Source organism: Bison bison, unplaced genomic scaffold (genome assembly GCF_000754665.1).
Source record: "Bison bison bison isolate TAMUID 2011002044 unplaced genomic scaffold, Bison_UMD1.0 scf7180017864167, whole genome shotgun sequence".
Classification (NCBI taxonomy): Eukaryota; Metazoa; Chordata; class Mammalia; order Artiodactyla; family Bovidae; genus Bison; species Bison bison.
Window position 1 is genome coordinate 2,974,021 of NW_011494739.1, and position 24,915 is coordinate 2,998,935.

Genomic DNA, 24,915 nt, shown 5'->3' on the forward strand with positions numbered 1-24,915 from the left:
AGTTTCATGGGAGTTTAAGTGCAGAAAATATATGTGCTATAAAGCTCCTTACCAGTCTGACTCAGAGATGGATGCAAATTATTTTCTAGCAAAACTCAGTGTACATGACTGATAACACAACCCATCTCTTTGTGCCCATTCACCTTCTAACACATTTCTGAGCAAGACATAGGTCTCTGCTCTGGCCCTGAGCCCTCAGCAGGCTTTCCTATGCTGTTTTCATGCTGTTTTCATGATACCTTCTGTACTGATTATTCCTGAGCAGAGCTCAAGTCTGTGGCAGGGATCAAAAAGGTTTTGCTATTTAGAAAGTTGAAATAACTGCTTAAAAAAGAAAACAAAAAGACTGCTCAGACACAAGGAAAGTGAAGGTCAGGGTTATTTTGCTACATCTTTTTAAAAATTCTAAGTAGAACAGGAAAAAGAAATGAAGCAATTATGAAATGGGAAGCTTGCTTATATGATTAAATATGTGATATTTATTATTATAATAATAATCATAGGTGTCATTAGTGAAAGTTACAGCTGAAAAACCCATGACAGCCTCTCTAATGTATATTAGCTATCCTAGAATTTTGTACTCAACTATTTTCTTTGAAAAAAATTTAAAGCACTGGTAAAACAGAAAAAAAAAAAAATGCAGTAAACTTGTGCATTATCCTTTACCTAGATTCACTGATTCCAGGCACTTTATCACATTTGTGATCTATTTATATATTTTTTTATATATAAACCTATATATATTTAGACACAGGCTACATTCACATTTTCCAGAAATCCAAAAATATCCTTTCTATCTTTTTTGGCTATTACTATGTCTTTGTGTATGTGTGTGTTTGTTTTTCTAACCCCAAACTCATTCCAGGATCACACATTTTGTTTGTTAGGTCTCTGTCAACCTTAATCTAGAACAATCCACTACTTTTTATTTCTGTCATAACATTGACATTTTCTATGAATATCCAGATTTTTTTATAATTTAGACTTATTTTTATTTATGGGCCGCTAAATCTGCCCAGTTTCTACAGCACTTTGTAGCATGTGATTAACATATATATACATGCATGTAACATATATTTGATAGTCTCAGCAGCCCCATAAAATTCTATTATCGATATTATACAGATAGTAACAGCTGACTCTTACTGACTGTCCATCTGCCAGGCCTGGTGCTGAGTTTTCTGCTTGCTTTTCATTATATTCTCTCGACATCTCCATGAGGTAGGTGTGTTACTCTTATCCTCATTTTACAGATGAGGAAAGTAGACCAGATGAGGACAGATGACCTTGAAACGACTTGACAAGGTCATTTGCTAGTTAGTAGAATGCCAGGTACCAACCAGGCAGACTGACCCAAGCCCCAGCTCTTAACCACCTCACTATATCCTGATCCTTAGGCAAGAGGTCCACACTCTTTTCATAAAGAGCCAGATAGTGTTTTATGCTCTGTGGGCCACCTCTGATCTCCAGTGCATATTCTTGTTTGTTTTTACAACCCTTTAAAAATATGAAATCATTCTTAACTCTTGGACCGGTCATGCAGATTTGGTCTAAAGGCCCTAGATTGCCGACCCAAGTCTTAGATGAATGACATGTGAACTTGTTCAAATGCCCCCACCCAGTAAGGGCAGTCCCAGGGCAAGAACCCAAGTCTTCCACTCCCAGTCCTAAGGCAGCCTCACCTCACGGCTTCCCCAGCATTCCTATAAAACCACCAATACACAAAGAAAATAATATACTTTTTAAAATGGCTTTACAAGAGCGGGAGCAGTAACTGAATATCTGTGGGGCTTCTTGTCTTTCACAGTGAAAATTATGTATTAGAATGCTGTCTGTTTTAGCACTGTTGATCTACCTCAATATTTTTAATGCCTACATTGCTGTTTAGGTGCTTCTGATTCGATGGTAACACAGTATGTGAAGGGGTCATGCCATAGGAGTGGTCCCCCGCATCGGGGCATCTGACTTTAAAGCAACCCTGCTTTTCACTTGGGTGACCCGAGTGTTTCCCCAACGCCTCTCATGTCCCGATGTCTGCCTGTGCACGTCGGGAGGCGAGCAGAGCCCTCCCAGGCTGTTCCCCAGTGTTGCTGCTTAACAGCCAACCTGGACTTCCTCGTCACTAGAATTTCACCTGTGTGCACAGCAGGCTCTGTGTAATTGTCTGACTTTTATTAAGTTTCCCCAAACTGTCTTATTAAATGAAGAGAAAAACTGAAAAATAAATGTGATAAAATTAGAGCTAGGAAACACTGACCTCAAACAGTGTGACTGCAGCAAAAATAGAGACCATGATGCGTTGGCAAGTTGGTAAATCCAGCCTCTCAGTGGACTGTAGCTGACGGGCTCCATGTTCAACTCATTCAAGAAAAGCTAGAAAATCAGGTCTAAAAGACAAGATGAATAAGTGGTTTTATTAAATGTAATGCAAATTGTGTTTACTTCTGAGTGTGTGTGTGTGTGTGTGTGTGCATGTGCGTGCACACGTCCACACACTTAGAAGTGATACTGAAAATAGCATCTTTGTCTCCCTGGAGTGAATGTCCAGAAATCGAAAGAGGAATCCTGGGTCAAATAAGCATGGTGGTTATTTTCCATCATTTTCTGAGAATCTCGACTATTTGAAAACCTACTTTCTGTAGTATTTTCTCTACAGTCTAGACGTTCTCTCTTATGAGTAGAGCTATAGGCTGTTTGCTCACTTGGTTTTCTGAAGGGAATTTTCAGACAAGTGTCTTCATTGTGTTACTGAAAGGTGGATGGTCCAGAGAACTGACTTAAATCATGTTTATGTTTTAAGAACTTTTAAATGTCCTGAAATGTTCTCAGCATTTCAGATTTCAGCTTCAATTGAAAAGCAAATGGTCCTGCTTCATTGCACCTCTGAGTGAAATGGTTCCAGAATCAGTCAAGCAGGGTCTATAGTGAAGACTTTGAATTGTTTTTTTAAAAAAACCACCAACATTCCCAGGGTTGAGACTCTCCTGCTCTGGTGCTTCTGGGCAAGAATGCTCACTGAGGCTTTGTTTGTGAGTGGGGAAAAATTTCAGGCTCTCCTTATACCTTTAGAAGCTCTGAAGTATAATGATCCACTCCCACCAGCTCCCCCACTGGAGCTGAATTCTTCCCTGAATGAATTCCTTCCCCTTCTCCCCTGCCATTCCTGGCCTGGCATGCTTCTCTCTTCCTGTGGCTGGACCACTGGGTACTCCTATCAAGCATCTCGCCAGCCAAAGGCCTCTCTGCACCACCCTGTCTAAACCGCCTCCCTTTAGACACCCACTGCATCATCTCACCATCCATCTCAGCCTCTCTTATCAAGATGGGAGATTGATTGTTTCCTGCTCTGGAAAGTCAACTCCATTAAGGATAGATCTGGGCTTTCTCATTCGGCGCTGCAACTTTATGTATTTATTTATAGCTGTGCTGGATCTTCATGGCTGCACAAGGACTTTCTCTAGTTGCAGAGAGTGGTGGGGGTACTCTCTAGTTGTGGAGTGCAGGTTCCTCGTTATGGTGCCTTCTCTTCTTGCAGAGCGGGGGCTGTAGGTGCACGGGCTGCAGTAGTTATGGCTCCCAGGCTCTAGGCTCAATAGTTGCGGCGCACAGGCTACGTTGTCCATGGCTTGTGGGATCTTCCCGATCAGGGGCGGAACCTGTGTTTCCTACATTGGCAGGTGGATTCTTTACCACTGAGCCACCAGGGAAACCCTCAGTGCTGCATCTTTAGTGCCTACACACAGTAGGTATTCAAGAAACACCTAGGTGTATGTGTGTGTGAATGAATGGGAGGTTGACAGGCGTGCAGAGCCCTTGCAACACAGCCTTGAGGACAGGAACGGTACTTCCTGCTTATCAGATGTCTGGGAACAGAGGTCATCCCTGACTCTCAGCTCTCCTAAGCCCTCCCTGGCCCCAACCTGACCCACCTCTCAACCTAGACACTTGAGAATCACCTGCTCCTTCTCCCGTGATCAGATGTTGCCTTATCTCTGAGCCTTTGCAACCCAAGTCATAGCCATAAGCACTGGTGGCCTCCCTCTGACTTTATCCAGCGGCTTGACCCCTTCACCTGCCTCCCAAGGCAGGACAGGCTGACACAGAACCCAGTGGAAAACATAGCTCATGGTTCACTGTCATCCTTTTACCCAACACATAGTTATCAAGCTCTGGGGATCAGGGTGATCAACAAAGAGCCAACGTTCCTGTGGGGTCAGAAGGTCAGTTAAGTCAGTAAAGGGAGGCAATGATTTCAGATGCTGCTAACTGCCCTAAAGAAAACAAAACAGGGTGACCTGACAGAGGTGGTAGACAGAAAGGACCTCTCTGGAAACCAGAATGATGGGGAAAGTATTCCAGGCAGAGGGAACAGCAAATGCAAGGGCAGGAATGAACTGAGCAGAGCAGAGTGTCGGTGAAAAGGCCAGTGATGTTAGAGAAGAGTCACAAGGGGAGAAAGTGTCAGCAGCAACATTTGAGGGGTCGGCAGTGTCCTGTGCACACTGGGGCTCGTCGACGCTGGAAGAACTTGGACTAAGAACTTGGACTGCAGCGGAAACCAGTGGCCTGTTTAAAGCAGGAGGTGACACGGGCTGTCTTACCTTTTAAGAGATCACTCAGGCTTCTGGGTGCCCATGGACAGTCAGTAGGAGACAGCAGAAGCAGGAGGTGATTCAGGAGACAGAGCAGGGCTTCCTTTTCCATCTCAGATGGTACCCTGCTGTTCTCAGTGCACACGGAGAAGCATCATTCGCTCTGCCTTTTGAAAAAAATAAGACATTTGGTGTTCAAAAGTGTCAGGAGATGTGAACAGAAGGAAGATTAAATAAAGGTATAAATAGCTTTTAGTGAACTGCGTGTGCTAAATAGTTTTCTTTTTAAGGAACTGATTTTTTTTTAATTTTTAATTGCAGGATAATTGCTTTACCATAGAACAGTGTGAATCAGCCTTAAGTAGACATATATCCCATATATTCCCTTCCTCTTGAACCTCCCTCCCACCCAACCCTGATTTTTTTTTTTTGCCACACTGAGTGGCCTGAGAGATAAGTACCCAGAATAGGGATTGAACCCTTGCCCCCCTGTAGTGGAAGCTCAGAATCTTAACCACTGGACCGCGAGGAAAGTCCCAAGAAACTGATGTTTATTTTCACCAACTTTATTTCCATTTTCTGTTGAAAATCCTTTCCTTCATTCCACAAATATTAAGCCAGATGCTGCTCTAAATGCCACAGAGAAAAAAGGTTTGGTCCCCTTTTTCAATACTTAATAAATCATCATTAGCATTAACAATCTAGTACAGAATATTGTTCTTTCCCCTGTTTGATAACCTTTAATTCCCTTAACAGAGTATTTACTAAAGAGCTCACTTTGCTGGGGGGAGAGGGGGTGGGATTGAGCGGGGCGGGGCGGGGAGGAAGCAAAACAGAACACCATTGAGCTTACCCTTAAAGTTAAAAACGCCTATTAGGAGACTTTTCAAAGGAAAGTGGCCTGCATGATAATGGAATGGGGAAGCGGCTGTAGAAACATGTGTGGTCATCTTGGAACCGTGATGACTCAGAGAGGAAATGACAAGAGGGGAAATAACTTCAAAGGAGGAAGGTGGGAGGCTAGTAACAACAACAAAAAAATGCCCCTATAAGTGATACTCGAAGACTTCAACATGAGTTGCAAAAAGGGGAAGTCATCTGTTAGGAACCATTTCCAAATGCAGTGCTCATGAGCCATGTGTTTAGCAGAATGGGAGAGGGCTCTTGTGTGCTCATGGCCAGGACAGAGTAGGACCTAGAGTGCAGCATGTGCGCCTGCGCCGGAGAGGTCACTCCTCCAGGGAGGTTTTGCCAGTTCTTAAGGCAGCTCAAGGAAGTGTTAATCCTGGGCAAGTCCAGGCGACCCTTCTGCCCATTCAGAGTGGTTTGCCATGAGTTTATAAATTAGTGAACCGGTTGTTCTTTTTCTTTAAACCATTGCTTCTCAAGACTTCTCTGGTGGTCCAGTGTTAAGACTCTGGGCTGCCAGGGCAGGGGTCATGGGTTTGATTCCTGGTCAGGGAACTAACCTTTGCTTCACAAAAGCAACAGCAGTTTTGTTTGTCACACATTTGTTACAGCAGCCTATCATTTGGGGGTTGGCGTTGGAGACAACTGGGGTAAGAAAGCAGTAGGATGCTTCTCTCTTGGAGATATTTGACACCTGGTTAACAAAAGCTGAAAGGTGCTTGGTGGTCCAGTGGCTAAGACTCCAAGCTCCCAGGGCAGCAGACCCTGGTTCGATCCTTGGTCAGGGAACTAGATTCTGCACACCGCAACTAAGACCTGCTGTAGCCAGATAAATAAATAAATATTTTAAAAAAGAATGTTCACTTGGGTGCAGAATTTAAACTCACAGGTTGAAAGAGCATGAGAGTCAATTACTAACAGCGGAAACATCAACTGGCTTCTATACTTTGGGAAACACCAAAATGAGGGGATCAAGAAATCAACAGGGACAGTTGCAGAGCACATAGTCTATAACCTTCCTTGTGGTGTCTCCTGTAAGGCTAGCAATTGGTTTGTCTGTGACTCATTACTAACAACAAAATGAATAAACCTGGTAATCTGGAAAAAAATTCCTGCTAACAGAATGGGAGAAGAACTTAACAGGTAGCTTGTTGTTTTCCTAACAACGCTAAATATGACCCTAGGCAATGGAGAATTCCGTGAACAAGTATGAACCTTCACTTATTTCTCTGCAATCTATTAAATAGCTTGGACCAGTTTTGAATTCTTCCTGATCAGTCAAATGGAAAAACCACACCCTACAGGGACTTTGACCTCAGTCACACAAGATTATTTTAGGTGTGGTTCATAGATGGGACATTTGTTAATGTTAGCTATGTATTCTAATGTGCATTGGGAAAAAACTAAGGCTGGCTTATCAAATTTTTTATTTCATAGGTCATATTGCTTTGGGAGAGTTTTTTTTTTTAATTGGTTTAATTTAATATTGTTCTTTAAGTTAGAAAGTATACGAACAGCACACAGGTATGACAGGAAGCATGCAGTTAATAGTCACCCTTCCTGGTGGCTCAGATGGTAAAGTGTCTGCCTGTTATGTAGGAGACCTGGATTCGATCCCTGGGTCAGGAAGATTCCCCTGGAGGAGAAAATTTCCACTCCAGTACCCCTGCCTGGAAAATCCCATGGATGGAGGAGCCCAGTAGGCTACAGTCCATGGAGTTGCAAAGAGTCGAACACAACTGAATGACTTCACTTTCCTTTTTTCCTTTCCTGTGCAGTTAATAGGACACGAAGTTTAAGAAGCATAGTCTTGGACAAAGCTTTCCCCTAATAAGGGTGGTGTAATTGCTTCAGACTGCTCAAAGGCCATGAAACACCTTCTTTGGTCTCCATGCCATTCCTTCCCTTTACCTTTCAAAGCAAGAAAAAAGGAAGAAAGGAAGGAAAAGATGAGATAGGAAAAGATCCCACCTGTCACTTTCTTTAATTCCTCTGATGACTTTCACAAAATAGGAGATAAGAATAAGAGAAGAAACTGTGCAAAATGCAGTGGGGGGTGGGTTGGAGCTGGATGGGAACCCTACACTTTCAGATGAGGGTCCTGTCCTGAGATCCAGGAAATTCTCAGCTACTTGCCCTCCTCCCTCCACAAGTTTCTCACAAGAGAAGGCTGAATCCCAACCACTTACCTTGGCCCACCTTTGCTCTCAACAACTCTTGTCCCCAAACCAAGTATCTTAAACAAAAATTCAGGGACTTGTCTAGCAAGGAATGAACTTTGAGGTGGGGAGGGGCTTTGGGGAATGGATGAACAAATATGCTGTGTCTCTAGGGCACTACAGGCTACAAAAACAGTTTGGTACAACACCAACCTGTCTTGGGCCACATCCAAAAAGATCAATTACTTAGAAGACCCGGGAGATCTTCATTGTTGCATCATTTCAACCCTGAGCTTAGACTAAGGAAACTTGTTCACCTTGCTCCCCCTAATACACATCAGACATACAGTTGGTGCTTAATAAGTGTCAAATCAGTGAAGCAGGGAAAGCATATTTTAGCAAAGTTCCCATGAATAGGGGGAGTATATTCAAACATCTGGGTCTGGTGAAGACCCAAATCTATTGGATAACCACACTATTCAGGCATCAGGGAAGAAAATGCCTCATTTCCACTCAGTGGCTTTGGAATTTTTTTCTGGCCACTGTCTCTTCCTCAAACTCTTATTAGTCGACAATGCCTTCTGCGGCTACAGAAGTCCCCGTGTGAGAGACTTTTACATCTGAACCATCAGGAAGAATTCAAAGCTGAAAAGATCAGAGTTCAACATTATGATGGAGAAATCAGTTAAGGTTTGTGCCTGTTCATATAGTCAGGATCATTTTTAGAGATGTTGAGAAAACAAGGAAACTTTCTTTTATTTGTTTCTATTTTTTTCTTTTAATATTTTTGATGCATTCTTATGCTCTTTCTTTATTTGGTTGTACTGGTCTTCATTGCTGCTCTCAGGCTTTCTCTAGTTGAGGCGAGTGGGGGTTATTCTTTGCTGTGGTTCACGGGTTTCTCATTGCGATGCCTTCTCTTGTTGCAGAGCATGGGCTCTAGGGCAAGCAGGCTTCTGTAGTTGCGGCTCTCGGGCCCTAGAGCATGGGCTCAGTAGTTGTGGCTCACAGGCTTAGTTGCTCTCTGACATGTAGGATCTTCCTAGACCAAAGATCAAACCCATGTCCCATGCATCGGCAGGTGGATTCTTTACCAACGAGCCACCAGGAAAGTCCTGTTTCTCTTAATCTGGAAAAGTGTATTTCAATATCTCAGTTAAATAACTTCAGATGTTCTCTGCATTCTGGAGTCTTTCCATCCAGAACTTTTCAACTTTTTCCTCAAAGTGGAGTGGAAGCCAGTTATTTTCCTAGCCCATCCAAGCAAATTAATATTAAGCACAAGAAAGACAGCAGTTTTCCCTCAGCATCTCTCATTTAACTACTTTGCAAAGTTAAAAAAAAAAACAAAACTCCAAGAGAAACTACTCTTCTTTATACTGTGGGGATGATGCAAGAAATTACTTAGCTCTCACTTCATTAAAAAAAAATCTAAAAACTTCTGAAATTGAAATGCAGATCATTGTAGCCACGGTGTCTCAAGTTCTGCAGCACCCATGTTTAGGCATGACACATTCAAAGGAAATAATTTAATAGAGTTGCCAATCTCCAGGCAAGTTCTGGTTGCGAAATGTACCATCTTGCTATGTTAAGTGACTCTCGGTTCCCTGTAACTTGTGGAATTTTACTTTTCAATGTAATTGTGGCTACAGAGAGCTGCTGAAATTCATGAAAGGAAAGAAAAGTTAAGATAACTTAAAGAAGAGAAAGAAGAGGAGGCCCGATGGCCTCGTAATACAACTCCATGCGCAGGGAAAGTAACAAATGGTTAAACTAACACCTTCCCGGGTGTTAGATGCATGCGCAGCTGCAGCGTCCTGCCGCTGTTCATTTCTGGTCCTGGGAACAGTCCCCTCAAAGGAGGCCTCCCTTCTGGTCCAGGTGTTTGTGCCCAGGACATGTCATTCTGCAGCTGACCACAGGGGAGGGGGTATGATGGGGACAAACGCTGCCTGCCTCCCCCTTTTTCCTGGAGACTCATTCCATGCCTCTCTCACTTGCCTGGGCCAGCCCAGAAAAACCCTTCAAGCTTCTTCCAGACTAAACTTCTGTGATTTTTTTTTTCCGATTTTGTTTATTTATGGCTGTGCTGGGTCTTCGTTGCTGCCCGCATGCTTTGTGGCGAGCACAGATACTTTCTAGTTGCAGTGTGCGGGTTTCTCATTGCAGTGGCTTCTCTTATTGCAGAGCATGGGCTCTAGGGCACGCAGGCTTCAGTAGTTGTGGCCCACAGATCTAGTTGCCCCGTAGCATGTGGAATCTTCCTGGACCAAGGTTGGAACCTATGTTCCCTGCATTGGCAGGTGGATTCTTCACCAGTGGACCACCAGGACGTCCCAACTTCTGTGATTCTTAACACACCTGCAGTTAGACCCTGTTGCATTTATTTTTAATATTATTTATTGATTTTTTTGGCCGCATCGGGTCTCAGTTGCAGCATGCAAGAGTTTTCATTGTGGCACACAGAGTCCTCTCTAGCTCTGGCACACCGGCTTAGTTGCCCAGTGACATGTGGGATCTTACTCCCCAACCAGGGATCGAACCCGTATCTCCTGCATTGGAAGGCAGATTCTTAACCAGTGGACCAGCAGGGAAGTCCCTGACCCTGTTGCATCTAAGTGGTAGGTCTTTGTTGCCTTCTCTGGGGATCTTCACGCTGTAGTCCTACTCTCAAGGAGCTGGGGAGAAAAAAACACTGACAAAATCAGCCAGTTCTCGACAATGGTCCAAACACTTCTCAGCATCTTTCAAGATGTAAATGGTCCTCTGAATGGATGGACAATGAGAGTGCCATCGATGGTGTGAGTTATCCTGGAAGTTCATGAAGCATCTCCCCAGGTGTGAGATGCTTTTACGTGACAAAATGCTTTTGGCTGAGATGAAGACTGGCTTGGTCAAGGTTCCCATCTAGCAAATCTGGAAGTAGAACAGGGATCATGACAAGCAGAAGCACAAGTTTACCAACACAGAAGCCATTTTCTTCCAACAGAACAGAACCCTCTTTACACTAGATTATTGAATTGAAAAATCAAAACATGCACATGTGATTTAAAAAACTGAAACTGTTTCAGTAAACATGGACTGAAAGCATGTTTTCCTTTAATCCCAGATCTCTAGGGTTTCCTGGTCTCCAGTTCCCCAAACCAGAGGGGGAGCCCCAATGACTTAGGTCTTCTTCCAGAAAGATGCTGTCCTCATAGAAGCCTACCATCTGCAGTTTCTCATCTTGCATTTAAAAATATTAGCATTCAGGGATTTTCTGGTGGTTAAGTGGTTAGGACTCTGAACTTTTGCTGCCCAGGTCCAAGTTCAACCCTTGGTCAGGGAGCTAAGATCCCACAAGCTGCATGACAGTCAAATAATAATACTCTGTTTTTGAGACTGTTCCACTTCAGCTCATATAAACTCTACCTCATTCTTTTTAATGACTGTATAGTATTCCATTATACAAATGTGTCATTATTTGTCAGTAATTACATTGAAGCCATTGTCTGAATTCTAATGCAGTATCTAATTCTGATGCTCTAACCATGCAACTTATCCAACTGTGTTAAAATGTTTTTTATCAGATTGCCATCCCTCTCTCCTGAGGCACCCTTGGTCATTTCCTCATCCAGAGAAATGCACATGACATCGTGTGATGGACAGTGTGATAGACAGTAACCACTATGACTTGTAGGCTAAAAGGAAGACTCCAGGGTCAGATTTGCCTGTGTGCCAATCTTGGTTCTATTCCTAAAGCTGCCTCTCTGAGCAGCTTTAGGCTACTCACTCACCCTTTCTGTGCCTTAACTTTCACATCTCTTAAATGGGACATTAGTAACAGTCCCTGCTTTATGGAATTGTGACTACCAAGTGAGATAATCAATACTAATTACTTATCGAAGTGCCTGGAACTGAGTTGAAAAGCTATGAGCAATCCTTATTAATGAGGTACTGGCTAAATTAGTAAACAACAGCATGAACATGACTCAATATACCTCCGGAAGATTAGAGAGAATTTTTTTCTCTTTGATTAATTACAGGAACTCAATATTAGCTGACACACAGTGTGTACGAAGTCTGCATTGTTATATGGACTTTGCAAAGTGGGGAGCCTCCCCAGAGAGTCTTTGCAGTGACTCCTTGAAAGCCTGTTTGCCCCTCCCTCATCTCTTCTAAGGTTACTTCGCAGAATGTTGTCGCTCATCAGCATCTCCCATGAAAAGATGTCATGTGGATACTGTGCTTCTTCCTCAGGGTTGTCCTTCTTCCTCTCTCTTTCTTCCCTTTTTGGAGAATGTGGGTGGGAAAGGAAAAATGGAGGTGGTAAGGGGATTTTTATTATGCTTTTGGAAACTTTTATTTCTCTCTCTCCTTTAAAAAAAAAAAAATTATGCTTTAAAATTTGATGGAAAATAAACAGTCACAAGCCAAAAGATAGCACCATTCTCTCTGCTTTGATCATTCTAAGCCTGTCTATGTATTTATATGATTTGAAATACTTCCAAGTACATTGAAGGGGAGACCTTTGTCTTTAAAGATGATCAAAGAGCTTTCTCCACTCTGCATTTACTCCTGATGTTCTGAGTCTGGACTCAGCAGCCTCATAAAGATGGATGAGAGAATACTGCATGGATCTCAAAGAAGTTCCTACATCCAGGAAAACCTTCATGAACCTCAGGGGTTCACATTTCCCATACACCACAGGATTTGAAATATTTACAGTATATGTGGTTTTAAAAATTGTGACTTCTGTATAACTGTTCTCTCTCATGGCCCTCAGAAGGGAAGTATGAACCATTCCATCACCTTCCCCTAAAACTAACTAAGAATTCTTGGAAGTAAGTCATGGAATCTGTGAGAAGGAAGCCAACATGCTAAACATGGACACTTTTCAAAGAAGGATTTTAGTAGAAGAAAAACACTCATCTTGTTAATGGGGTTCCATGACATTGTACAGAGCAGGGACCCAGCAACCACTTGCTACTCAGAGTTCCTTGCACATTTATGATCTCTATTTCTCCTTGTTTGTGGCATTTGTTTATTTACTACTTCCTGCTGTGTGCTGATGCCCTCATGGTATAATTACCTTCCCAAGGAAAAAAATCCTTTTCTAGCTACTTTAATGGAAACATCCCAGGATCCTTACTCTCCTATCCCCTGCCACTAACTCTGTAATTTCAGGTGTACAAGAGTCTGGGAGTGGAGGGAGACTTGTGAAGGATAAATCGAGGAGGGAGCAGGATTGGGCTGTGATGCTGCTGATCAGACCCTTGTGGAGGGAGAGAGGGGAGCCAGCAGGGGAGGACAGAGAGAGCCTCAGACCGTGAGCAATTTGCACATAGTCATGGATAACATAATGGGATGGGTGGGAGGCTTCAGAACAGAATGTCCATTAGAGGAGTCCTGCATTGGACATAAATGCTCCTGCGATCCCTAGTTTTAATGCCCGGTTTGCAAAGGAAGCCAGGGTGAGGCCTCTAAGACCCAAGCAGTGGGCTGGACTCAGCAGTAGAGTACTTCATTTGACCCCAGCATTAATAGTTATCTTTTGAAATCTGTCTGACCATGCCAAAGTCCCCACCACTCTCAAATGTCTGACACCTGGCCTTCCTCCCTGACATACACATACTCCTTTCCCTGGTTCTTATGATCATTTGAGTTTGCCTCTCCTGCCTATGGCTTCCCAGGTGGCTCAGTGGTAAAGAATCTGCCTGCAAATGCAGGAGATGCAAGAGACCCAGGTTTGATCCCTGGGTTGGGAAGATCCCCTGGAGTAGGAAATGGAAACCCACTCCAATATTTTTACCTGGAAACTTCCATAGGGAGAGAAGCCTGGTGGGCTGCAAAGTCCATGAGGCTGCCAAGAGTCGGCATAACTGAGAGACTAAGCACACATGCACAGAGACTTTGGCAGATTAGAATAGGAATTGACGTGGACTTTGGGAGGCTGTGCAGTGAATCGGCCGTAGCAGGCTTCAGAGTCAGAGAGACTCGCATTTGGATCCCTACTTTCTGCCTGCCGCCTTATGACCTTAACCTCTCCTAGACACAGGCAACATAAAGCTCTGAAATATGGCAAAAAGAATAGATGAGACCCAGCTAGAACATTCTGAGTTTCTGCCACTTTGCTCTTTCAAGTGAACTGAAGAAAAGTGGAAAGGCAAGCAGGAAGGCAAGCTGGGCTCTCGGAGAGCCAGTGTGGGGCAGTCGCCGAGGAGCCCATCCTCCTGGTCTAGAGAGGAGCTGACCACCCTGGCAGTGGGAATGATGCAGAAATAAAAGTCGGTAGCTTCAGCAGGTGGCATTTCTACAGGCTCCTCTAACCGGCCTCTGCTTAGAACTGTAGCTGCTTCCGCCAGCTTTTACATCACTGCAGAAGACAAAGTATGGGACCAAATCTCTCTCTCTGCCTCTTACTTCCCCTGATCCACAGTGCAACTCTCTTTCCTTCTCAGCAGTTATAACCCTGCCCTTCTTTCAAGACTCACCTCAGGATTACACACAATCCCTCAGCAGCTCCTCCCAACTGTGCTCCTACAGCCAACCACCACCCTCCTCTGAGCCTCAGGCCTCTCCCACCTGGACTGGACCACCACTGGCTTTGATGAGCTTCTTTGGCTTCACACCAGCTCCATCTAATCCCCTTCCCATCCAGAAATTAGAGAGAAGCGTCAGCCAATACGGAAGGAAGCTCTAGGTTTTTGTTTACTTCTTTCCAGACAACCTGGTCAGGGCTTCCATGATAGCTTAGCAGTAAAGAACCTACCTGCCATCGCAGGAGACGCAGGTTTGATCCCTGGGTTGGCGAGATCCCCTTGGAGAAGGAAATGGCAACCTGCTCCAGTATTCTTGACTGGGAAATCCTATGGACAGAGGAGCCTGTTGGGCTACAGTCCATGGGGTCGCAAAAGCATCGAAGACAACTTAGCGACTCAATAGCAACAACAAGACAACCTGGACATCTTTCAGTTTCCCTGACTCACCATACAATTCACACAAATGCACAAACTCACTCCCTCCCTCACCCATTTCTCTTCCTCTGCCTGGATGATTTCTCCCCCTTTCTCAATCCGACTAATTTCTACTCACTTCCAGATTGCAACTTCCATGGCCAGTTCTCAGGAAAATGTTCTCTAAGCCCTTATCCATCCCCACTTCCCAACTGTACTCAGAATTCCTCATAACTTTCTGTATTTTTCTTGGCTGCACTTAAGAGAAGTAGAAACCCTATGTTTATTTCTGTTGTGTGTCTCCTCTGTTAGGATATACACCGACATAAGATCAGGAACTATTTTCTTCACCACTTTATCTCCCCCAAGCGCCAGGCATATAATTGATGATCAAACTTGATGTACGAGTAAATGAAGATAGTTAATTACTCCCGTCGCTCATTGCCAGTTCAGTATGGATTAGCACTTTGCATCTGGCCATGTGAATGTCTCCCCAGAGAGAGAAACTCTTATTCTTTGCCTCTGTTTCCCTAGTCTCCTTTCCCTTCTCCCAACTGTTGTATGAAGATGGGCATTTGAGGGAAAGGTCCTTTTTGGAAATTGGCAAGGAAGGTTTCTTCTGTTGTACCTAAGATCTAACTGTCTTTGTGCCCAAAGAGAATAAAAATATAAATATATGCCTTCCTTCATCTCTTGTCTACACAAATGTTCCCAAATTAATACTACCCTGAAAGCCCCTGATCTCACCTGATCTTGGAAGCTAAGCAGAGTTGGGCCTGGTTAGTACTTGCATGAGAGACCACAGGCATACCGGGTGCTATAGGTCTTTTGGGCTTTCCCAGTGGCTCTGAGGGTAAAGAATCCTCCTGCAATGCAGGAGATGCAGGAGACACAGGTACAATCCCTGAGTTGGGAAGATCCCCTGGAGGAGGAAATGGCAACCCACTTCAGTATTTTTGCCTGGGAAATCCCAGGGACAAAGGAGCCAGGCAGGCTACAGTCCATGGGGTCTCGAAGAGTAGGACACTACTGAGCATTCACACACAAAGAATAACTTGGGGGTGGCCTCAGTGGTGATCTTGGTTGTAATCAGAACGCTGTTGTAGTAGCCCATCAGTCCCTTCGGTCTATTGTCTGCAAAGCATTCAGTGCAGTATCAGGGACATAAGAGCTCGATACCTGTTTGCTGAGGCTGCTATTTCTTTTTTTGTTTAATTGGATTAATTAATTTATTTTTATTTTTGGCTGTGCTGGGTCTTTGTTGCTTTTCTCTAGTTGAGGCAAGCAGGGGCTACTCTTCAGTCGCAGTTCGCGGGCTTCTCATTGCAGTGGCTTCTCTTGTTGCAGAGCACAGGCTCTAGGGCATGTGGGCTTCAGTAGTTGTAGCTCCCAGGCTCTAGAGCACAGGCTCAGGAGTTGCAGTGCATGAGCTCAGTTGCATGTGGGATCTTCCCGGACAAGGGGTGGAAGCCATGTCTCCTGCACTGGCACGCGATTCCTCACTCCTCAGCCACCAGGGAAACCCAAGGCTGCTATTTCTCATTCTCCCCACACTGCCGTCCTGTCCGTAAAAGTGTAAAAGTCTGGCTTGGTCCCAACTGGGTTCTTTCTTAACATGCCCAGAGGGCCCTCGTCTCCAAGTCCCATGCATGCACATGGAGGAGGAGCCCAGCCTTCCCGTGTGGTCAGGGACAGCCTCTACAGGAAGTGACTTGAGCTGAGATCTGAAGGATGAGGAGTCAGTTGTGCAAATATATGGCTGAAGAGTGTTCAGGGCAGGAGGACTCACAAGGGCAAAGGTCCTGAGGTGGAAGTAATCAGTGCGTCAGAGAAAGAAAACGAGGCAGCTGGAGGAAAATTAACAGAAGAGAAGCACTAAAATTAACAGGAGGAAGTCACTCAAGCCAGGCAATCAGGCAGAGAGTTTAGGTTTTGTTCTAAAGGTGGTTCTAAGCAATTGGACATTTTTAAACAACAGACCAACAGTCTGATTTATGTGTAAAAAATATCATTCTATACAAATCAAAACTGCAATGAGGTATCACATCGCACCAGTCAGATTGGCATCATTAAAAACTCTACAAAACAATAAATGCTGGCAAGGGTGTGGAGAAAAAGGGAAGCCTCCTACACTGTTGGTGGGAATGTATTAATAAATTAGTACAGCCAAAGGAGAACACTGTGGAGGTTCCTTAAAAAACTGAAAATAGAGCTACCATATGACCTTGCAATCCCACGCCTGGCATATATCTGGAGAAAACTGTAATTCAAAAGGACACATGCACCTCAGTGTTCATCGCACCATTATTCACAATAGCCAAGACATGGACGCAACCTAAATGCCCATTGACAGAGGAATGGATAAAGAAGATGTGGTACATACGTAGCATGGAATATTACTCAGCCATTGAAAGAGTGAAATACCATCATTTGCAGCAACATGGATTATCATACATAGATATTATCATACTAATTGAGGTAAACCAGACAGAGAAGGAGAAATGTCATATAAAATGTCATTCTGATTGGTGTCTAGAGAATGAATTGGAAGGAGAAGTGTGCAATAATGGATATGAGGAGAAAACGTCGAGTCCATGGGACCTCAGACAAGTCATCTGATCTCTCTGACCCTGTTTCCTCATCTGTAAAATGGGAAGAAGAAAACCCACCTCTGAGGCACCTGAGAATTAACTGATATCATAGCTTCAGTGTCCCCAGCACAAAATAATTCCCCATTCAGTATAGTCTACTGTTAGCTCCCTTTTCTGGGAGAGGAATTCTCCAAAATTTCTTACATGTATTTAATTCTTTTATAACGTAAATATTGATAGTCTTTGTTATCAAAGCTTTGAGACATTAATTGACTGCAGGAGGTGTCTCTGAACCAGTTGTAACAAAATACTATTTTGAGGGGAATCCTGTTCTAGCAACATAGTTAGGGTTTTCCTTTGCTGTGACTATATGCCCTTTAGGGTGTGGACTGCTGCTCTGAAGATTGCAGATTTTTCTATCCATTCAAAGTAAACCATGTCTCCGTAGCAAGACTGTCGATGTCCATTTTGGACAGTTGCGGGTGCCTGATCAGGCAGGTGATCACACAAGGCAATTATTCTCTAGACAAGTATCCCTTTTTGCAACAGGCAAGTCCACCAGCTAAGCTGCTGCCAATCTGGGCACTTCCAAGCAGCTGCCATGTTGAAGCAACTGCTCTGCCTAAACACACACACTATCTTATTTCCAGACAAATGCAAGCACGTTTCAGATGATGGGTTTTTTCTTCTCAGACTGTGTTAGATGTATTTCATGGGAATTGTGATGATAGATTGGAGACTGTGTTTTGCTTTCCGTTTTTTCCCCAGTATGAACAAAGTCTCATTTTCAAAAAGGTAAAATCATAACTCTCATGCAAATATGAAATGACCTCACGTCAAGGATTTTATTAAACTGATTAATTGATGAGGGAACCAGAAAAAGGTTAAAATCAGGTCAAGGGGCATTTGAGGAACTAGGTATTTGTAGGCAGTACAGTACCATTGCTGTCATTATAACAGGTGGGGTTTTTTTGTTGTTGTTGTTTGGGATTTTATGAGAACCATGTAGCTTACAGAAAGAGCATGGGCCTGAGAATTAGGAGATTGTTTATATTTTGATTCCGGCTGTGTAGACCAGTCACTCACCCTCTGTGTCTTTATTTCACTGCATGTGAATAAATGATCATTAATAGAGCCTCTGCTCTGAGCCCGGGTCCATGCTCAATGCTGCAAGAGAACAGCAAATCGAGCAAGATGTGATCCCAAAAGTCATGGAGCTTCCAAGGCCAGCCAGGAGAAAAGCAACAACCAGGCAAAGAGCAATATAATCGTTTTGACAGTTTGCAGCCAAGCTTTACTGAGCACTTACAAAGTGCCAGGCACTGTTCAGTGAGCTTTCTATACATATCAACCCATTTAATTAATAACTTTGTGAGGCAGAGGTGGCGCTAGTGGTAAAGAATCTGCCTGCAGTGCAGGAGATTCAAGAGACGTGGGTTCAGTCCCAGGGTCAGGAAGATCCCCCGGAGGAAGAAATGGCAACCCACTCCAATATTCTTGCCTGGAGAATCCCATGGTCAGAAGAGCCTGGAAGGCTACAGTTCAAAGGGTCGGAAAGAGTCGGACATGACTGAGTGACTGAGCACACCTGCATGAGGTAGATAGCACTAATATTCCCATTTTACAGACAAGGAAACTGAGGCCCAAAGATAGGGCTAATTTACTTAAGGGCACAGAGCTAGGAAGGAGAGCCGGTATTTCAACCTAGTTCTGCGCTAGGCTGCCATCTACCATATAACTCGGGTGGGTCATTTGTTCAGTCACTCAGTGGTGTCCAAGTCTTTGTGACCCATGGACTGCAGTATCATCTCCTGGATCTTGCTCAAACTCATGTCCATTGAGTCCATTAAGACTACCTGGAAGTTCTGACATTTCACCTGAGACTCTCCTCACCTCCCCAAGTATGGCTAGAAATAAATCAGGCAAACAGCAGGGACAAGGGTCTCTGGGTGGTGGGGAGGGGAGGAAATGAGATAAAGGAGCAGCTGTGACTGTGTTCTAAGCTAGTGGCGTGGCAGTCTTGGTCCTTGGCAATAACAATGACTGTGAATTCTTTCTCTCCCATCTCCAGACTCTCTTGGCCAAGGCACTTTACGACAACCACCCCGATTCCGCTGATGAGCTGGCTTTCTGCAGAGGAGACATCCTGACCATTCTGGAACAAAATGTGCCAGAAAGTGAAGGCTGGTGGAAGTGTCTGCTCCACGGGAGGCAAGGCCTGGCCCCTGCCAACCGCCTCCAAATCCTAGCGGAGGCCTCCACAGACAGGCCTCGTCCCCCTTTCCTGAAAGGCCTAGACAATGCTCCCGCCATCTCCCAGGAGACCTATGAGGTGCCCACCCTGCTCAACCCCTCATCTCCTGTGTATGAGCAGATGAAGAGTTGGGTGGAGGGACCCCCACCTCCCACAGTCCAAGTCTACGAAGTCCCTGACCCACCTGCCTGTGCCAGAATCGTCTGTGAAAAGAACCTAAGCTTTCCAAAACAGGTAAGTACATTTCCAGACAGAAGAAATAGGTCAAAAGGTAGGCAGCACCCAGGGCCTAAATACCCTTGAATTGTGGGTGTCCATCAGGAGAGCAAACGTACAGGATGGGAACCAGACAGTTGGGGTGATTGGGTTGTCCTTAACACTCTGGGTACCCTGGTGGTTCCTGGCTTGCCAAGACGCCCACACTTTGCAGGAAACTGAATGCTTAGTTGAGCTGAGTCTGAAAGAATGATAACATTCACAGCGGTCTCTTTTTACACTAGGAAGAAACATTAGTTAAATGAAGGGGTTGAATTTCCATGGGTCAAAGGCAAGAAATCATTCATCAGATTTAAAATATGTGTTCCTTTCAACCTAGAAAGGATTTCCAGAATTGTTGCAAAAATATACAAGAAGGCAGAAGTATATCTGAATGAGAAAGTCATAGCCATTACAGTATTATTTGTTATAGGGAAAAATTCCAGTTGCCTAAAGGAATGTTCATGGAGGATTGGTTACATAAGTTTTGGCAGTACCCTAGGACGAGCCACTCCGTGTGCGTGTGTCCGTGTGTGTGTGTGTGTCCGTGTGTGTGTGTGTGTGTGTGTGTGTGTACTGCAGTTGTGGGGAGAAAAAATGAAATTAGTTCTGTAACAATGTATAAGGGAGGGAGGAAGAGCCATTTACATAAAAACCTAACAAACAAACCAAAAAAAAACCTTTAAAAAGTATGTGTGTATATGTGTGCATTGAAAAGAACACACACTAGCAATGGTCACCCTTAGGAAGTGGAACTGGTTAAGCAGAAAGTGGAAGAAGTCATTAAACAGGGATCTATACTTTATTGGCTTCTGTGTCCCCTGCACCTTGGATGTGCCTCGCCTGGGGTGGGCACTTGATAAATATTTGATGAACAAAGAGACTAAGAGGTTGATTTGTGTGTTATATAGAACATGTATTACATCTGTAATTTTTAAAAAGTAACATTTTTTTTAAAGCCGAGGAAAAGAAGCACTTCATAAATGTATAATGAAACATTTTTTTAAAGTAGGAGAGGAAGGGACTTCCCTGGTGGTCAAGTGGTTAAGATTTCACCTCCCAATGCAGAGAGTGCAGGTTCAATCCCTGGTTGGGGAGCTAAGATCCTACATGCCTTGGGGCTAAAAACCCAAAACATAAAATAGAAGCGATATTGTATCAAATTCAATAAAGACTTTAAAAATGGTCCACATCAAAAAAAAGAAGAAGAAATAAGCAGGAATTTAAAAGAAAAAAAAAAAAAAAGTAACTGCACTGTTCCCTCCAAGCCCTGGCCTTCATGAGGTGTTAAGAATGCAGCACAGTCTTGCACGATCTTCAGTCACTGCAAGCATTTCCTGCCATCACACACTTTGCTTTCAGCTCGATGACACATCCCACCTGGCCTCAGCTCTGCACAGAGGTCCTGATGAGGCCCTAGGCCAGGAGAGGCCACTTCTCCCATGTATGTGCTGCCCCTCCTCCCAGGAATGTCCCACTTACCCTGCAGGCCTCCTCCACACCAGCTTCTTCTTTGATTCCTTAAGAGACTTATTTAAAGTCTTTATTGAATTTGTTACAATATTGCTTCTGTTTTATGTTTTGGGGGGGTTTGGGCGGGGCACGTGGGATCTTAGCTCCCTGACCAGGGATGGAACCTGCTCACCCTGCACTGGAAGGTAAAGTCTTAACCTCTGGACCATCAGGGAAGTCCCTAAGAGATTCCGAATCCTGCAGATTGCCTGCCTCCCTGGGCTGCCAGGCACACGACCCGTGTTACACAGAACAGCTGCCCCTCTAGGCACCGACTACAAACACCAGAAAGAGGTGGCTGATTGTCCTTCAGCCATCCGTGAGGTGGACCTGAAGTCCCTTTTCTGGAACAACTGGCCCAAATCTAGGCCTGGCACGCTCAGCTGTCATCCGAGCAGCTGACCCAGAGTGGGGCCTGGGTGCTGGCTCCTCTGAGAGCGAGTGGTCTGGGCTGAAGTTAATTGAGTTGCTCCCTGATAGCTCAGTTGGTAAAAAATCCGCCTGCAATGCAGGAGACCCCGGTTGGATTCCTGGGTCGGGAAGATCTGCTAGAGAAGGGCAAGGCTACCCACTCCAGTATTCTTGGGCTTCCCTTGTGGCTTAGCTGGTAAAGAATCTGCCTGCAAAGTGGGAGACCTGGGTTCAATCCCTGGGTTGGGAAGATCCCCTGGAGAAGGGAAAGGCTACCCACTCCAATATTCTAGCCTGGAGAATTCCATGGACCATATAGTCCATGGGGTCACAAAGAGTTGGTCATGACTGAGCAACTTTCACTTTCAAAGGAAAGAAAAAAACAAAATCAAAGGCCAAATGGGACGAACTGAAGAGAGTAGCATTTATGTGTATACACTGCTGCTGCTGCTGCTAAGTCATTTCAGTCGTGTCCGACTCTGTGCGACCCCATAGACGGCAGCCTACCAGGCTCCCCCGTCCCTGGGATTCTCCAGGCAAGAACACTGGAGTGGGGTGCCATTGCCTTCTCCGGTGTATACACTACCATGTGTAAAACAAACAGCTAGTGGGAAGCTGTTGTATAGCACAGGGAGCTCAGCTCAGTGCTCTTTGTTGACCTAGAGGGCTGGGATGGGGATGGGGGTGAGAGGGAAGCTCAAGAAGTAGCGGATACATGTATATAGATAGCTGATTCATGTTGTTGTACAGCAGAAATGAACACAACATTGTTAAGCAATTATACTCCAATTAAAATTTTTTTTTGAAATCTAAGGTCATTTTCCCCACCCCCTAAAAGCACAGCAGGTGCAAAGTCTGCGGTTTGCTGGGGATTCTGAACCCCCAGGACCATGCTAGGTTCCTGAGAGATGCTCCATAGACATTTGTGGAATGAATGAAATGACCAGATCCAACATAATGGGCTCACTGTCAACTTCTAGACTGATGTTGGTATAAAAGGAGAGATGAGTCGACCATCCTAACTTAGAAAAGAGTCAGGGCGCTAGCGTAAGATTTGTCCTTGACATGAAGTGTGGAGACCTCACTGGTGCAGGCTGTGGCCACGGCAGAAACCACAGCCACTGAAGGGGATTTCAGAAGCCGGGAGCTCCTCACCACTCAAGCAGGTCTTGAGGTGGCCCCAGTAAAACACTTGGGGAACTTTCCTGCCTTTTATTCCTGCCTAAGTTCCCTCCATCACTGCCCTATCTATGTTTTGGCTCTCTCCCCATTCCCTTTTTCATCGCCTTCTCTGTGCTTGAGGGTCTTTTAAAGCAAGCAATGTCATCTGCAGCTTAGAAATCAGGAATCCAGGTTCACTTGGTTTCTGCAGCAGCCACTGCCATGCTGGGTGACTGGAGACATCACAGCACCCCTCTAGACTTCTCTTTCTTGGTCTGTATCAAGAGAGGGTTCAGTTCAGTCCAGTCACGCAGTCGTGTCTGACTCTTTGCAACCCCATGGACTGCAGCACACCAGGCTTCCCTGTCCATCACCAACTCCTGGAGCTTGCTAAAACTCATGTCCATTGAGTCAGTGATGCCATCCAACCATCTTATCATTTCTGAGTTCACCTCAAACTAGTTTTTGGTGATTCTGAGTAATCTTGCTTCTTCCTCTACTACAAGAAGGAAGGAGCTAGAAGGATGCAAGATTATAATAACTTAAGAATCTTCTGATCCACAGAAGACAGGCATCTTCTCCCTACTTGGGTAATCCAGTGGTGAGCTTTGAGTCTGAGACGGCTGAAAAAAATAACATTCTGAGCAGAAGCAGACATTGGTAAAAATAAGCAAGCCCAGCCACTAGCTTTGAGCTGTTTTCCAATGGGCAGTTCACAGGCTTGGCACACAGCCCAGGGGATCCATCTAAAAGATTCCCTTTATACTCAGGTTGAGCATCTCTAGATTTATGTTAGCCAAAAATTAAAAACCAAGAAGGTGAAAATATGTCCCTTGTCTCAAGTTGTCCTCATCAGGGACTCTGCATATTTCTAGCTGGAAGAGACCTCTGTAGATCTGAGAGAAAAAGAGACCTCTTTAGATGAGAACAACTCTTCATTTTACAAATGAGGAAATTGATTCCCTGGGAGGTGAAAGGCCCATCCAAGGTCATATCCTGATGAACACCAGAGACTAAAGTTTCCTTGTTGTGTCTGTGTCTGTCCATACCCCTGGCCTGCCAACACCCAAAACAGAGCCCTTGGCATGCTCTTGATCTAGTTTGCCTGGCTCTGTGGCTGATACTATCTATTAATGTTTTATTGAAGTTTAACCTCTAGATCTTCAGAGTACACTGTTCAGTCACTAGTATCCGAATCCAGAAACACAATGAAACCAGCAAGCCAGAAGCCCCCTCCCACCTCTCCCAGCCACTTCCCCCCAGGGTAACCACGATCTTGAGCTTTGTTTTACTTTTTATTCCAACTTCCTTATTATAATACACTGGCCTCTCTTTAAAAAAAAAAAAATGACCATACAAAGAAAGTATTTGATTTTGGTTTAAATTCAGAAAGGGTAATCTTTTGTATTTCAAGTAAAAAGATCAGATTTCCTGATGAAATCTGCTTTTAGGTTTAAATTGCTTATAGACCATCTAGTTCTTGAACTAGAGTTTCTTTCTGTCCCCTAAACCTTTCAAAACCATATTTCTCAAAAAAATGTTCCTTAGTTCCCATCTACGTTTTCCAAGAAACAGTGGGCCTTTCTGAACTGGCTTCTTTCCACCTACAATTCCAAACCAAGGAAAGTCCCATCCTAGGCTGTAGGTTGTCTCTTGGACAAGTGTGGCCCGCAAAGTCAGCTCCATAAATAAAATTCTGAGAACATCAGAATCACCTGGGGGCCCTGACAATAATGCAGTTTCCTAGGCTCTCCGTCAAGACTCAGAGATTCCGTGCAATGCACGCGGGGCCCAGGAATCTGCATTTCCAACCCACTTCCCAGATGAGGCTGATCCACATGGTGAGGAAGATTGCCCTCCATCACAGACCTCCCCACCAGCATCCTGCTGTCTCCAGTCTCGGAGCAAAGGGTCTCCAACAAGAGGTGCCCAGAGAATGTCCTAGCATGATGGTGGTGCCTTTGCTGTTTCGTGATCCATGGATGCGGTGGTAACATTTCTTTTCCTCTATTCTTCTTTTTCTCCCCAAGGCTATCTTCATGATTCCTAGACATGCTCGGACCTCATTACCAGCCCTGGGTTGCCAGGTGTACGATGTGCCTGCCCAGAGCCGGTGCCCACCAACTCTGAAGGTGA

General features: G+C 44.5%; 1 protein-coding gene across 1 annotated transcript in view; it reads left to right on the forward strand.

Moving 5' to 3' along the window:
- The window catches only part of CASS4 (Cas scaffolding protein family member 4), a 34,908-nt gene that overhangs the window by 499 nt on the left and 9,494 nt on the right, over positions 1–24,915 (forward strand). Inside the window, exons 2-3 of the mRNA XM_010841806.1 lie at positions 19,258–19,674; positions 24,810–24,911. Coding sequence (XP_010840108.1) covers positions 19,258–19,674; positions 24,810–24,911 — 519 coding nt within the window. The remainder of the gene's footprint in view (positions 1–19,257; positions 19,675–24,809; positions 24,912–24,915) is intronic.